General features: G+C 39.6%; 1 protein-coding gene across 2 annotated transcripts in view; it reads right to left on the reverse strand.

The window, feature by feature from the left end:
- TRAF3IP1 (TRAF3 interacting protein 1) overlaps positions 1–14,290 on the reverse strand; it is an 84,646-nt gene that overhangs the window by 31,170 nt on the left and 39,186 nt on the right. For both annotated transcript variants that reach the window (XM_008057719.1, XM_008057721.1), the window contains one exon: positions 6,448–6,524. In XM_008057719.1, coding sequence (XP_008055910.1) covers positions 6,448–6,524 — 77 coding nt within the window. The remainder of the gene's footprint in view (positions 1–6,447; positions 6,525–14,290) is intronic.

A 14,290-nucleotide genomic window follows, 5' to 3' on the forward strand; every position in this document is an offset into this window, starting at 1 on the left:
TAAGGTACAAGTAAGGATTTACTACATAAGTAAGTTGCATGCAGGTAAACTCTGTGCTTTAGCTAGCCCTCTCCCCCAATAGTGGACCAGGTACCCAGTGTGTTGTCACATCTCCCCATCTTTTCTCCCTCCCAGCATCTGCCAATCCCACCCTTGTGCTTGTGTGACCAGTGTTCACGGCCTGCTTGGAGAGAACATGTGGTATTCAGTTGTTTCTGTGATAATTCATTTAGTATAATACAGGTCTCCAGTTGCATCCACATTGCTGTGAAGGCCATGATTTTGTTCTTTATGGCTGCATAAGATTCCATCCTGTATATGTACCACATTTTCTTCATTCAGTCCACTTTCAATGGGCATCTGAGTTGGTTCCGTGTTTTTTTCTATTGTGAATTGTGCAGCAATAAACATGTGTGTGCAGGTGTCTTTTTGGTAGAGCAATTTATGTTCCTCTGGATATATTCCCAGGATTGCTAGATTGTTTTATGGAAGATCAATTTTTAGTTCTTTGAGAAATCACCACACTGCTTTCCACAGAGGCTGAACTAGCTTACATTCCCCATCAACAACGCAGAAGCATTCCCTTTTCTCTGTTGTTTTTTAACTATAGCCACCCTTATTGGAGTTAGGTGGTATCTCATTGTAGTTTTGATTTTAATTTCTCTGAAGACCAGGGAGGCTGAACATTTTTTCATGTATTTGTTGGTTGCTTGTATATCTTTGAGAAGTACCTGTTCAAATCCTTTGCCCACTTTTTAATGGGGTGGTTAGTTTTTTTCCTTTCAACTGATTTGAGTTCCTTGTAGATCCTGGATGTTAGCCCTTTGTCAGATGCATAACTTGCAAATGTTTTTTCCCATTTGGTGGGCTGTCTCTTTACTCTCTTGATGGTTTCTTTTGCAGTGCAAAAAAACTTTTCAGTTTGATAAAGTCCCACTGTCAGTCTTAGCTTTTGTTGCATTTGCTTTTGAGGACTTGTTATTGATGGCTTTGTCGAAGGTAAGTTGGTTGAGGAACTGTGGTTTTATTTCCAGATTTGCTGTCCTGTTCCATTGGCCTATGTGTCTATTCCTTGGAATGCAGTCTTGAAGGCCATGTTGGCCCAGGAGGTGCCCTGAGGAAGGGATGTCACACAGGTGGAGGAATGAGGCAGAAGGCATCTGGGGCACTGCCACCTAGACTGCCTCCTTCAGACTCTGACCACTGAAATAAAAACTTTCTACCTCATTTAAGCCACTATTGCTTTAGTGCTTTCCTTTGCCCCCAGGTAAATCTAATCCTAATTTAAATATTAATTACCAAAATAAACTCAAGAAGAAATAGAAAAATAAAATATAACCACTTAAGACGTTGACTTGGTTGAAAAATAGTTTGAGAGAAAAGCTAACAACATTAACACTACAATACTAAGAAAAGAGTAAAGAGAGAAAGAACTAACAAAGGACACAGAGGAGAGGTGACTAACCCAGAGAAGGCAGGACTGGCAGGGCAGATGGCACCAGAGGAGCACGCTATCTTAGTAGCCAAATGAAGAAGGCTCATCAAGGAGGAGAGAGTGACCAACTGCATGAAATGCTGCCAACAACTCAGTAAGCTGAGAACTGAGAATTAAACACTGGATATAAGGAGGAGGCCAGGTGACCTTGACAAAGGGAACTCAGATTAAGGAGCAGGGCCAAAGATCTCACTGGGATGGGTTTAGGAGAGAATGGGGAAAGGTGAGTTATAGACAACAAGTGTATGTAATTTTTTTGAGGTGTTTGGCTACAAAGACAGGCAAGGCAATGGAGCAAGAGTTAGTGGTAAAAGTCAAGAGAAGACTAATACAATTACAATCAAAATAACAATAGAATTTTTCACGAAACCACACAAACTAATTCCAAAATTTGCATGAAACCATAAAGATTTAATAATAGCCAAGACAACCTGGAGAGTGGGGGAAGAATGGAGGGGAACATTTAGAAAGTCCTTCCTAGACATAAAAATACAGTACTTAAAACAAGGAAGAATACAATGGAGAGTCCAGATATACATCCAAACATAAAGGACATCTGGGTTCACCAGAAAGATAGCATTACAAAAGTGGGGGGAAGGAGGATCAGATCTCTACCACACAACATAAAACAAAAATTCCAGGCTGAGTGCAGTGGCTCACATCTGTAATCCCAGCAATTTGAGAGGCCAAGGAGGTCCTTGAGGACAGGAGTTCAAGACCAAACTAGGTAACACTGCGAGATCTTGTATCTACAAAAATTTTTTTAAATTAGCTGGGCTTGGTAGTGTGTGCCTGTAGTCCTAGCTATGTAGGAGGCTAAGATGGAAGAACTGCTTGAGCACAGAAGACAGGCTACACTAAGTCATGATTGCACCACTGCACTCCAGCATGGGTAACAGAGCGAGACCTTGTCTCAAAAAAGAATAAAAAATAAATGAATTCCAGACCGATTAGAGATCTAAATGTGAGTAAGAAAACTACAATTATTTAAAGAAAACTATTGAGACAACCTTTATAACAAGGATAGTTTTTTGTAGACAAAATAAGGGTGTTTAATTTCTATATCAAAATAGAAACTTTTTTTCAACGAAAAGACAAAGTTAGATAAGTGACAGATTAGGAAGATATTTACAACATATGAGAAACAAGGGATTCGGTCCCATTATAAATAGTACAAGCATAATATATTTATACATTATGTATTGTACATATGTACATTATAAATGAGGGGGAACCCCCCAAAAAACAGAATTACTTTTTAGAAGATGGCCCCCTTGTGGTACAGGCTTCTCCCACTAGATAAGTGTTCTAGGAACCCATTAGCATCAGTGTACCAGCTAGTATTGTTGCGAGAGGCTGCGTTTGGCTTCAGTGAATTTTTTTTGGAGATTTTTTCGAGTTTGCCCATACCATGGTGGGTGATTTATGAGTGCACATGCCCACACCATACTGAGTGTTCAGCAGTTTTTGACCAAAAAACAGCATGACCCCCATGCCCCACCCTCCCTAGTTACCTGAGCCACTTTTTTTGTTTCCCTGGAAGAAAAAAATCCTCAAAGGAAAACTTTTTGCGGATGAGGAAGAGGTGAAACAAAAAAAACAACAGAAGCACTAAAAGGCACCAAAATTGACAAGTTGAAAAACTGTTTTCAGCAGTGAAAAAAGTGTCTCAATAGGTGTAGTGCATCACACAGAGAGTACTTTGAAGGTGACTGAAGTTTAAACATGTAAGAATAAATACACAATTTTTTATAAATAAATGTTGTTTGCTCCCCCCATAAAAATTCAACTGGATATGTGCTTTGGAAGAACCACCACACCAGCCTTTAAAGCTTCTGCTCTTTAAAAGACACTGTTAAGAGGAAGAAAGACAAGTCACAAACTGAATAAAATATTTATGAATCATATCTGAAAAGGACTTATATCCAGAATATATAAAGAACACTTAGAACTCAGTAAGAAACAACCAACTGAATATTTTAAATGGGTAAAAAAATACTTGGACTTTACCAAGGAAGCTATAAGGGTGGCAAATAAACACATGAAAAGATATTCAGCATCATTAGCCATTAAAGAAATGCTAATTATAACCATGAAAAAATAAAAAGTTTAACCATACCTAGTGTTGATAAGGATGTGGAAGAATCAGAACTCTTATACTCTACTATTAGGAATGAAAATGATATAACCACTTTGGAATACAGTTTGGCCATTTTTTTAAAAAGCTAAACATGCATTTACCATATGATTCAGCAGTCCCATTCCCAAGTATAGTAGTCTATCCCCCTTATGTTTGGTTTCATTTTCCAAGTTTCACTTACCTGTGGTCTGAAAATATTAAATTAAAACTAAAATTCCATAAATAAATAATTTGAAAGTTTTGAATTGAGTAGTGTGATCAAATCTTGCACTCTCCCATCCAGGACATGAATCCTCCCTTTGTTCAACATATCCACACCATACATACTACCCACCTGTTAGTACTTAGTAGCCCTCTTGGTTTTCAGATCAACTGTCGAAGCATCGTGTGTTCAAGTATTCTACTTAATAATAGCCCCAAATTGTGCGAGTAATGATGCTGATATATTGTTAAAATTGTTCCATTTTATTACTAGTCGTTGTTAATCTCATGCTGTGCCTAATTTATAAGTTAAACTTTATCATAGGTATGTATGTATACGAAAAACATAGCGTCTATAGGGTTTGGTACTATCTATGGTTTTAGGCATTCACTGGGGGTCTTGGAATGTATTCCCAAAGGGTAAGGGAGAGACTACTGTTTTTACACAAGATAATGAAAGCATTTGTCCATACCAAGACTTATACATGAATGTTCATAGCAGCTTTACTGTCCAAACAAGAAACAACTCAAATGCTCATTAAGTGATACATAGATAAACACACTGTGGTATATCCACACAATAGAATACTACTCATCAATAAAAAGGGATAAACTATTGATACATGTTGTAACATAAATAAATCTCAAAATTATGCTGAGTAAAAGCAGTCAGGCCAAAACACACACACACACACACACACACACACACACACACACACACACAAAACCAAAAAACTAAAGAGTACACACACTCTCACACTATATGATTCCATTTATACACAATTCTAGGAAATGCAAACTAAAGCAAAGTGACAAAGAATAATCAGTGGGTGCCAGGAGATGGGGTAATGAGGTAGGGGAGCAGGGAGAGAGGTGGGAGGATGAGATTACCAAGGACACAGGACACTATGAGGGTGATGGATGTGTTTACTTAACTGTGGTTGGCACAGATGTTGGAAACAGAGATGTCTGTTCTATTACAGGAGTAAATTATTACAATCACTTTGAGGAGTAAAGTGGCACTATCTGACAAAACTGAACATCTTTGTATGCCTGGTTCAGCAATTTTAGCCTGGGCACAGCCTCTACAATTGGGTCAGCAACTACAAGCCATAGGCTAGAGTCTGTTTTTGTAAATAAAGCTTTGATGAACACAGCCATGCATATCCGTTTACAACTGCTTCCATGATGTATGAGCAGAGTTCAGTAGCCGCAACAGAGACTTTATGATTCAAAAAGCCTAAGATATTTATTTTGAAAAGCCTAAAATATGATATTTGGTCCTTTACAGAAAAAGTTTGCTGATTCTTGCTCAAAAAGACACTGGCTCTTGCATGCCAGGAAACATGGAAAGGAGCCTATGAAAGCATTGTTTATAACATCAAATGGCTGGAAAAAAAACCTACTGAAATGTCCATTAACAAAGGAAATAATAAACAAATAATGGACTATAAGTCTTCAATTAAAACAAGTAAACTATATCTACAAGTATCAAAACAAAGAAGGGTCTTAAAAACACGTTGCCTTAAAAAAGCAACTTATAGCCAGGCTCGGTGGATCAGCCTAAAATCCCGCGCCTTGGAGGCTGAGGTGAGTGGATTGCCTGAGCCTGCGGGTTCGAGACCCGCCTGGGCAACTTGGCGAGACCTCATCTCTACAATAAATCAAAAATCAGCCGGGTATGGTAACACACGCCTGTAGTTCCAGCTACATGGAAGGCTGAGGCGGAAGGATTGCCGGAGCCCAGCAGGTCGAGGCTGCGGTGGCCGGGAGCGGCCACTGCACTCCAGTCTGGGTGACAGAGTGAGACTCCAACTCAAAAAAAAAAAATAAATAAATAAAATAAAATAAATTAAATTTTTTAAAAAAGCAAGTTATATAACATAACAATAGGACAACATTGAAAACTCACAAAACTACACTGTACACGTGTAAAAGCAAAAATGCACATCAAATTCATCTTCATGATTGTACTCAGAAGAAAGAGATTGGGACAGGAAAAAGAAAACTCTGATTTTTCCTGTACATTTTAATTTCTTTTATTTAAAAAAAAATCTAATTAAAATGTTTAAGAAAACTAACAAGTTAGATTTAAATCTGATGGTTATCAACATCCTAAAAAAACCCCCAAAACCATATAGATACCTGTTGATTTTTCCTACCCAATTGTAATATATCACCCCAACTCTGAAGTACTCACTAACTGTACTTTTTCAAAGTAGTAAATGTTCACCAAAAGGACATTTTTTGCTTTTATCTTCTGAAGTCTAAAAATTTACCTATCTGAAATTTGCTCTTCGGAGGAAACAGAAACACAGTCCTAATATGTTTTGTACAAGAAACATAGTTACAAAAATTAAATCAATAGATGCTTAACAGTGGCCCAGCAAGCCACTGCTCCACCTGGGGCAGGCTGAGCCAGTCCAGGGATGCAGCCTCACACAGAAAGAGCCTCACATTTTCTATCTTCCCACCTGGGGGCAGGGAGGAATGGTATTTAAATATGCAAACAGAATGACAGATAAGCATAATATTTAAAAATGCTTCTAATTAAGTAAATGCATGAAACAGACTGCTAAAATGTCAGTGTTTACAGAAATCATACCATTACCTTCTCTCCAGGTTTGGGTGATGGCTGCAATTTCTCATAATCTTTCTTAGTCTCCAAAATTTTTTTCACAAGTCCACCTGTGGAAAATCAGTGATTTTATGTTACAGTTTATTCTCTGCCCCAAGAAGTGATTCTAAATGGGTGTGAGAAATACTAAGTTCTTATCTTATCTCTTTCTATAGTTTCAAATAAACCTTACTTATTTATTTTTATTTTTTGAGTCAAATTCTCACTCTGTCACCCAGGCTGGAATGCAGTGACATGCTCATGGCTACCACTGCCTCAACCTGCTGGGCTTAGGCGATCCTTCTGCCTCAGGTGATCCTTCTACTTCAATCTTCCAAGTAGCTGGGACTGCAGGTGTGCATCACCACGACTGGCTAATTTTTTTTAAATTGTAGAGATGGATCTTGCCACATTGGCCAGGCTGGTCTCGAACCCCTGGACTCAGGCATGAGCCACCACACCCAGCTCAAATAATGTTTATTTATTAAGAGATAGTCTATTCTAGAGTGATACAATAGCTAAAATTATAAAATAAAATTTCAAAGAAATCAGCTCCTTGAAAAGTAAAAAACTTAAGAAATAAAATAGATTTTCTTTTCTATTTTCAAAGATTAAGGAAGAATATAGAATATTCAAAAATATAACTGCCTATTACAAACAGATATAACAATTATGAATTCCTTCTAGGTATTAACACTTCTTTTACATTGGAGCAAGTGTTCAATTTCTTTTAGAGTTACCTGTGGGGTAAAATCATATGAAAAATCATTTTTTAAATATTGTTTTACCCAAGCATGCATCAGTACAAGATGAACTGAAAGACTTATGGCACATCAACATGTGGTGAACCATACAGTCAGGAAGAGGGATGAAGACTATTTTTCTATATTGCCAGATTAGAAAAAGAAAAGATGAGCCAGGCTCGGTGGCTCAGCCTGTAATCCCGCGCCTTTGGGAGGCTGAGGTGAGTGGATTGCCTGAGTCCGCGGGTTCGAGACCCGCCTGGGCAACGAGACCTCATCTCTACAAAAAATCAAAAAATCAACCGGGCGTGGTAGCGCATGCCTGTAATTCCGGCTACTTGGAAGGCTGAGGCGGAAGGATCGCCAGAGCCCAGCAGGCCGAGGCTGCAGTGGCAGGGAGCGGCCACTGCACTCCAGTCTGGGCGACAGAGTGAGACTCCAACTCAAAAAAAAAAAAAAAAAGAAAAGATGGAAACAAGTGCAAGCATCAATACATACACACACGTGTACATTTGTTTACATGTTTTATAAATGAAAGAATAGCCATACATTTTACTGTTACCTGCAGAGGAGGGAGAGTAGAGGGTGGAGAAGACAGGGATCAAAGTCTACCTTTCTGACTATACCTTGTTTTGTGCATTTGACCTTAAAACCTCATGAATATCTTAAATTTTTAAAAAAATTGATGTCTAAAAATTGAAAGCAAAAATAATATTAAACATAATATTAAGTTGGCAAGCATATGCTAATGGGGATTTCTTTCTTTTTTTTTTGAGTTGGAGTCTCACTCTGTCGCCCAGACTGGAGTGCAGTGGCCACTCCCGGCTACTGCAGCCTCAACCTGCTGGGCTCTGGCGATCCTTCCACCTCAGCCTTCCAAGTAGCCGGAATTACTGGCACGTGCTACCATGCCCAGCTGATTTTTTTATTTACTGTAGAGATGAGGTCTCACCAAGTTCCCCAGGCAGGTCTCGAACCCGCGGGCTCAGGCAATCCACTCACCTCAGCCTCCCAAAGTGCGGGATTACAGGCTGAGCCACCAAGCCCAGCTGAGGTTTATTTCTTAACTTCAAAACAGTAATTGACTGTGCATCCCTAATGGGACACAGCCTAAGAACAGAAAGACAAACAGACTTACCAAAAAAAAATCCTGACGTGTTTTTGGTAACCCTATTGTCATTAATAAATAGTGGTAGTGTTTGAAATTGCTTTATGTGCATACTGTAGGATATAGGACACAGACAGCTAATATTGCTGGGAGCCAAGACATTAACATGAGATGGAAGAGATGCATGTATAAAATCAAAGAACACAGGCAAAACCTAACAATCTATATCTAAAATGGAAATATCAGTATGAACTCAGGATATATCTTCCTATTAAGAAAATATCTATCTCTGCTATATGCAGTGAAAATGCCTAGAAATAAGACCCAAACCAGGGCAACAAGCTGCCAGGCTTCTCGGCAAAAAGGGGCAGACACAAGGCAGGAAATATACAAAATGAACCTGAAACATCTTGTCCTATCAAAAAACAAGGAAACTACAAAATGTACTGGAATGTGTCAAAAGGCCTCTAAAAGATAACTTGAACAGGCTCCCTATGGTCAAACACTGGGCAATTTGAACATCAGTAAGAAAAACTGAGATGGGCTGAAATGAAACACATCAAATATGTGTTTAAAACTCTGACTTCACATAGATACCAAAAAAAAAAAGCCCTCATTAGTTTTCTTTGCTAGGTACAAGGAAACAAAGTCACTAATATGAAAACTGATCAATAAAGGAAAAACACCAAGTATTTAGCCTGCCTCTCATATAGGAGCTGTGCCTCAGGGTAGTCAAACTCTGGGGGAAAGGAGGAGTTGCACTACCTAGCTCTCCAGCAAGAAACTGAGGAAGGAAGGATGAGTTGCCATTCTGAAACCTTTAATGAGAAAACCACAGGGGTGTAACAAGTAACACCAACCATGAGAAATGACAAAGGACAACCAAGTCAGTTTCTTCATTAGATACATTATAAGGGGACACAAGGTTACAGATTAAGAGAGACTTAAGAGCTAGATCAATCCACTGCAATGCAGGGATCCCTTATTTGGATCTTAACTCAAAAAAATAAACTAGAAAAAATATAAATGACAACTGGAAAAAATAGGTATTTGATGATATTAAGGAATTATTGTTAAGTTCTAAACTTTTAGTTGGTACCTCCACTCTGTTACCCACACTGGAGTGCAATGGCATGATCATAGCTCATGGCAGCCTCAACCTTCTGAACTCAGGCAATCCCTTCTGCCTCAGCCTCCTAAGTAACTGAGACTACAGGCGTATGCCACCAAACCTGGCTACTTTTTTCATTTTTTTTAGAGATGAGGTCTCACTATATTGCCCAGGCTGATCTTGAACTCCTGGCCTCAAGTAATTCTTCTGCCTCAGCCTCTCAAAGTGCTGGGATTACAGGTATGGGCCACCATGCCCAGTCAACAAATTATTAACTAGTTCTATAAATGACAATGAAATTACAGCTTTTTTTTTAAAGAGCCTTTATGTTTTAGAGCTACATACAATATATTTACAAATGAAATGATGCTTTCTGGGATTTAAAAATAGTGTGGAGGAGTAAGAGGTGACAGCAGCACAGGCTTAGATAAAACAAGACAAGGAAGGATCCCATGGAGAAGCTTCTCTTGACGCTAATAGATGAAGACACTCTGAACAGTTTTGGATGGGTGAAGCACCCTGCACCCAGCAAAGGTCTCTGAGAACACATAGAGATCAGAAAGCGATGGTAGACACTGGAACCCAGATGCCCTATGTCCTGCCATGTGCCAGGCTCACACAAGAACTGAAGCCCTGCCTAGTGAACAAGAGGGGGTGAGTGATCCTAAGATGCTTTGGGTTGGTTCTCCCACTCCCAGCCTGTGCAAGCCATTGGTCCCACACAGGAGGAATTCTGGTCAGGGCATAGCTGCAGGCAACTGGAGTTCAAGTGGAAAGGGGAACAAAACCCACACTTCTACAAGAGCGCACCTTTTACCCCTCTCCCCAACTTTCACGAGTGATAGAGCTGAGTGCTGACTTGAACAGTGGGGGAGTGGCATGAAAGACACCCAAAGGCTTTCCTAGAAGGGAAGGCTTCTGGGCTGCAAACTGCAGACAGAGGCCCATCCTCCCATCTACTCTCTGCAGAGTGCCTGCAACATGACCTAAAAAACAACCTGACTAGTTTAACAGCAGGAGAGAAAATCTATAGTAGAGAGGCCTGTCACAGGGTGGAGCAAGGAGCAGAAATGAATGCCCCCCCTCACTGAGTGACCTACCCTGAACGATAGAAAGGGCCCTAGAACAGAGGGTCACTGACTAGTGTCAAAGCAACAAAACCAAAGAGATATTATAGAGAAGGAAGAGAGGCATGTCACAAATTTGGGGGAAAAAATCAATGTAAAAATATAGGCAATCCACAGAGTCCTAAAGAGACAACACCCAAAAAAGCAGTCATCAGAGCACATACAATGGAACCTCCCAGAACGACCTGCCCCAGATGCCAGTCACAGAAATCAGAAATTGGATGGTTAAAAATGAACAGAGAGAATCAAGAGAAACTAGAAGCGAAACTCATCAAAGTTGTACAGGAAGTAAAAGCAGAGTTGGCCAATTTCAAAAGGTCCATTCTAAAATAATAGAAGTGAAGAACTTCATCCTGGAAATTAAAGACACAGTAGCATGCATAGGGAGCAGGATCAATCAAGCAGAGGAAAGAGTCTGAGAGCTTGAAAACCAAAATATGGAGCTAATCCCTATATCAAAAACATAGAAAAAAAACTCAAAAAGAAGGAGCAAAGCCTCTGAGAGATGTGAGACTATATCAAGAAGCAAAATCTACACTTGACTGGTATCCCTGAAGCAAAGAGGAAACAGAACACCATGGAAGGAGCATTCCATGAGGTCATCCAAGAAAACATCTCACATCTTGCTAGAGTGGTGACCACTCAAGTACAAAAGATTCAGAGAATCCCTGCAAGGTATCACATGAGAAGACCATCCCCAAGACATATTGTAATCCACCTCTACAAAGTAAGCATTAAAAAAAAAATCCTGAAGGCAGCAAGAAAGAAAGGCCAGAAAACCTACCAAGGAAAACCCATCAGAATGGCTCCAGACTTATCTGTAGAAACACTGCAAACCAGAAGGGACTAAAGCCCAATTTTTACCGTTCTTAAAGATAAGCAATTCCAGCCAAGAATTTCCTATCTTGCCAAGCTAAGTGTCATCAGTGATGGAGAATTAAAATCCTTCCCAGATATCCAACCCCTAAGAGAATATGATGCCTCCAGGCCAGTCCTTCAGGAGACACTCAGTAAAATGTTGAATAGAGAAAAAACAAAAACAAACAAAAAACAGTCATACCCATCACAAAAGTACAGGCAAGCACAGAGTTAACAGAGCATACAGCACACTCACAAAAATGAAAATACATATAAAAATACAAAAGTAAAAAGGAAACAAAGCAACCCTCTAAAAGCCCTATGACAGGGATAAACTCTCACATTTCAATAATTAATCTGAACGTGAATGGATCGAATACACCACTAAAGAGACATAGAATGGCAAATTGGAAAAAAGCATAATCCCACAGTCTGCTGCCTCCAGGAAACTCATCTCACTGCAAAGGACACCCGCAGGCTGAAAATTAAAGGCTGGAAAGTGATTTTTCAGGCAAACAGAAAACAGAAGAGAGCAGTTGTACCTATTCTGATATCAGACAAAGCAGATTTCAAACCATCAAAAGTTAAAAAGGACATGGAAGGACACTACATAATGATAAAAGGCTCAATTTACTGGCAAGAAATAACCACCTAGGCCGGGCTCAGTGGCTCAGCCTGTAATCCTGCGCTTTGAGAGGCCGAGGTGAGTGGATTGCATGAGCCCACGGGTTCGAGACCCATCTGGGCAACTTGGCAAGACCTCATCTCTACAATAAAAATAAAAAAATAAAAAAATTAGCTGGGCGTGGTAGTGCGCACCTGTAGTTCCGGCTACTTGGAAGGCTGAGGTGGAAGGATCGCCGGAACCCAGCAGGTTGAGGCTGCGGTGGTTGGGAGCGGCCACTGCACTCCAGTCTGGGTGACAGAATGAGACTCCAACTCAAAAAATAAATAAATAAATAAATAACCACCTTAAACATACATGCACCCAACACAGGAGCACCATGCTATATAAAACAACTAAGCAAACTAAGAGAGGATACTGATATACAATCATAGTTAGAGACCTAAATACCCCACTAACAGTCTTAGACAGATCATCAAGGCAAAAAACCAACAAGAAGATCTGGAACCTTAAATTGACACTTCATCAGATGGGTTTAATAGACATCTACAGAACACTCCACCCAACATCTACAGAGTATACATTCTACTCATCAGTACATGGAATATACTCCAAAACTGATCGCATTCTTGAACACAAAAGAAGCATAAACAAATTTCAAAAGATTGAAATAATACTGTGCATGTTCTCGATCACAGTTGAATAAAAATAAATATCACCACCAACAAGAGTCTCCCAAAACACAAAGACATGAACACTAAACACATGCTGCTGAACAACTTCTGAGTCAACATGGAAATCAAAACAGAAATAAAAAGATTTCTGGAAACAAAACAAAGACACATCTTATCAGAGTCTCTGGGATGCCATGAAAGCATATTCATAGGACCGCATTCACACATCAAGAAAATAAAAAGATCACAAGTAAACAGCCTAATGTCACACCTAAGAAAGCCGGAAAGGCAGGATCATCTAAATCCTAATTTCAGTAGAAAAATTCAGATCACTAAGATCAAGTCACAGTTACAGGATATAGAAGACAAAAATATCATATAAAGGATCAACAAGGCAAAAAGCTAGTTCTTGGAAAGGATGCATAAGATTGACAGATCCTTGGCCAGATTGATTAAAAGAGAGAAAATTCAAATAAACACAATTAGAAACAAAAAGGTTATGTCACAACTGGCCCTGAAGAAATTCAAAAGATTACCAGAGATTACTAAGAACACCTGTATGCAAATAAACTAAAAAGATCTAAAGGAATAGGAGGACTTTCTGACATCACACAACCTCCCAAGAGTGAAACAAGAAGAAATTGAAACTCTAAACAGAGCAATAACAATCCTGGAAATCGACTCAGTCATAAGAAATCTCCCCACCAAAAAAAGCCCCGCACCAGATGGCTTCCCAGCTGAATTCTACAAGACACACAAGGAGGAGCTGATACCAATCTTACTGAAAGTATTCCAGGTAATTGAGAGTGACTGAATTTTCCCCAACTCATTTTATGATGCTAATATCATACTGATACCCAAACTTGGGAAAGACCCAACAAGGAAAGATAATTACAAGCCAATGTCCTTGATGAACAGACACAAAAATTCTCAGCAAGATTTTAGTAAATCAGATCCAATAACACATCTTGAGGATTATCCACCATGACCAAGTGGGCTTCATTCCTGGGATGCAGGCCTGGTTCAACATTAGCAAGACCATAAATGCAATTCAGCACATTAACAGATGAAACACCAAGAACCACTTGATTGTTTCATTAGAAGCAGAAAAGCATTCTACCAAATCTAGCATTCCTTCTTGATAAAAAACCCTTAAACACTAGACATAGAAGGAACATTCCTCAAAACAGTAAGAGCCATCTGTGATAAACCCACAGCCAATATTTTGCTCAATGGGAAAAAACTGGACGCATTTCCCCTAAGAACTAGAACAAGACAAGGATGCCCACTCTCACCCCTTCCTATTCAATCTAGTGCTGGAAATCCTAGCCAGAGCAATCAGGCAAGAGACGGAAATCAGGGGTATCCAAATAGGAAAAGAGGAAGTTAAGCTGTCTCTCTTTGTAGATGACATGATTCTATACCTTGAAAATTCTAAGGAATCTGTCAAAAGCCTCCTTACACCGATAAACAACTTTGGTAAAGCCTTGAAAAACAAAATCAGAGCCGGGCTCCGTGGCTCAGCCTGTAATCCCACGCCTTTGGGAGGCTGAGGTGAGTGGATTGCCTGAGCCCGCGGGTTCGAGACCCG

The sequence above is a fragment of the Carlito syrichta genome, unplaced genomic scaffold, assembly GCF_000164805.1.
Source record: "Carlito syrichta isolate Samal-C Ts95f unplaced genomic scaffold, Tarsius_syrichta-2.0.1 Scaffold303113, whole genome shotgun sequence".
Lineage (NCBI taxonomy): Eukaryota > Metazoa > Chordata > Mammalia > Primates > Tarsiidae > Carlito > Carlito syrichta.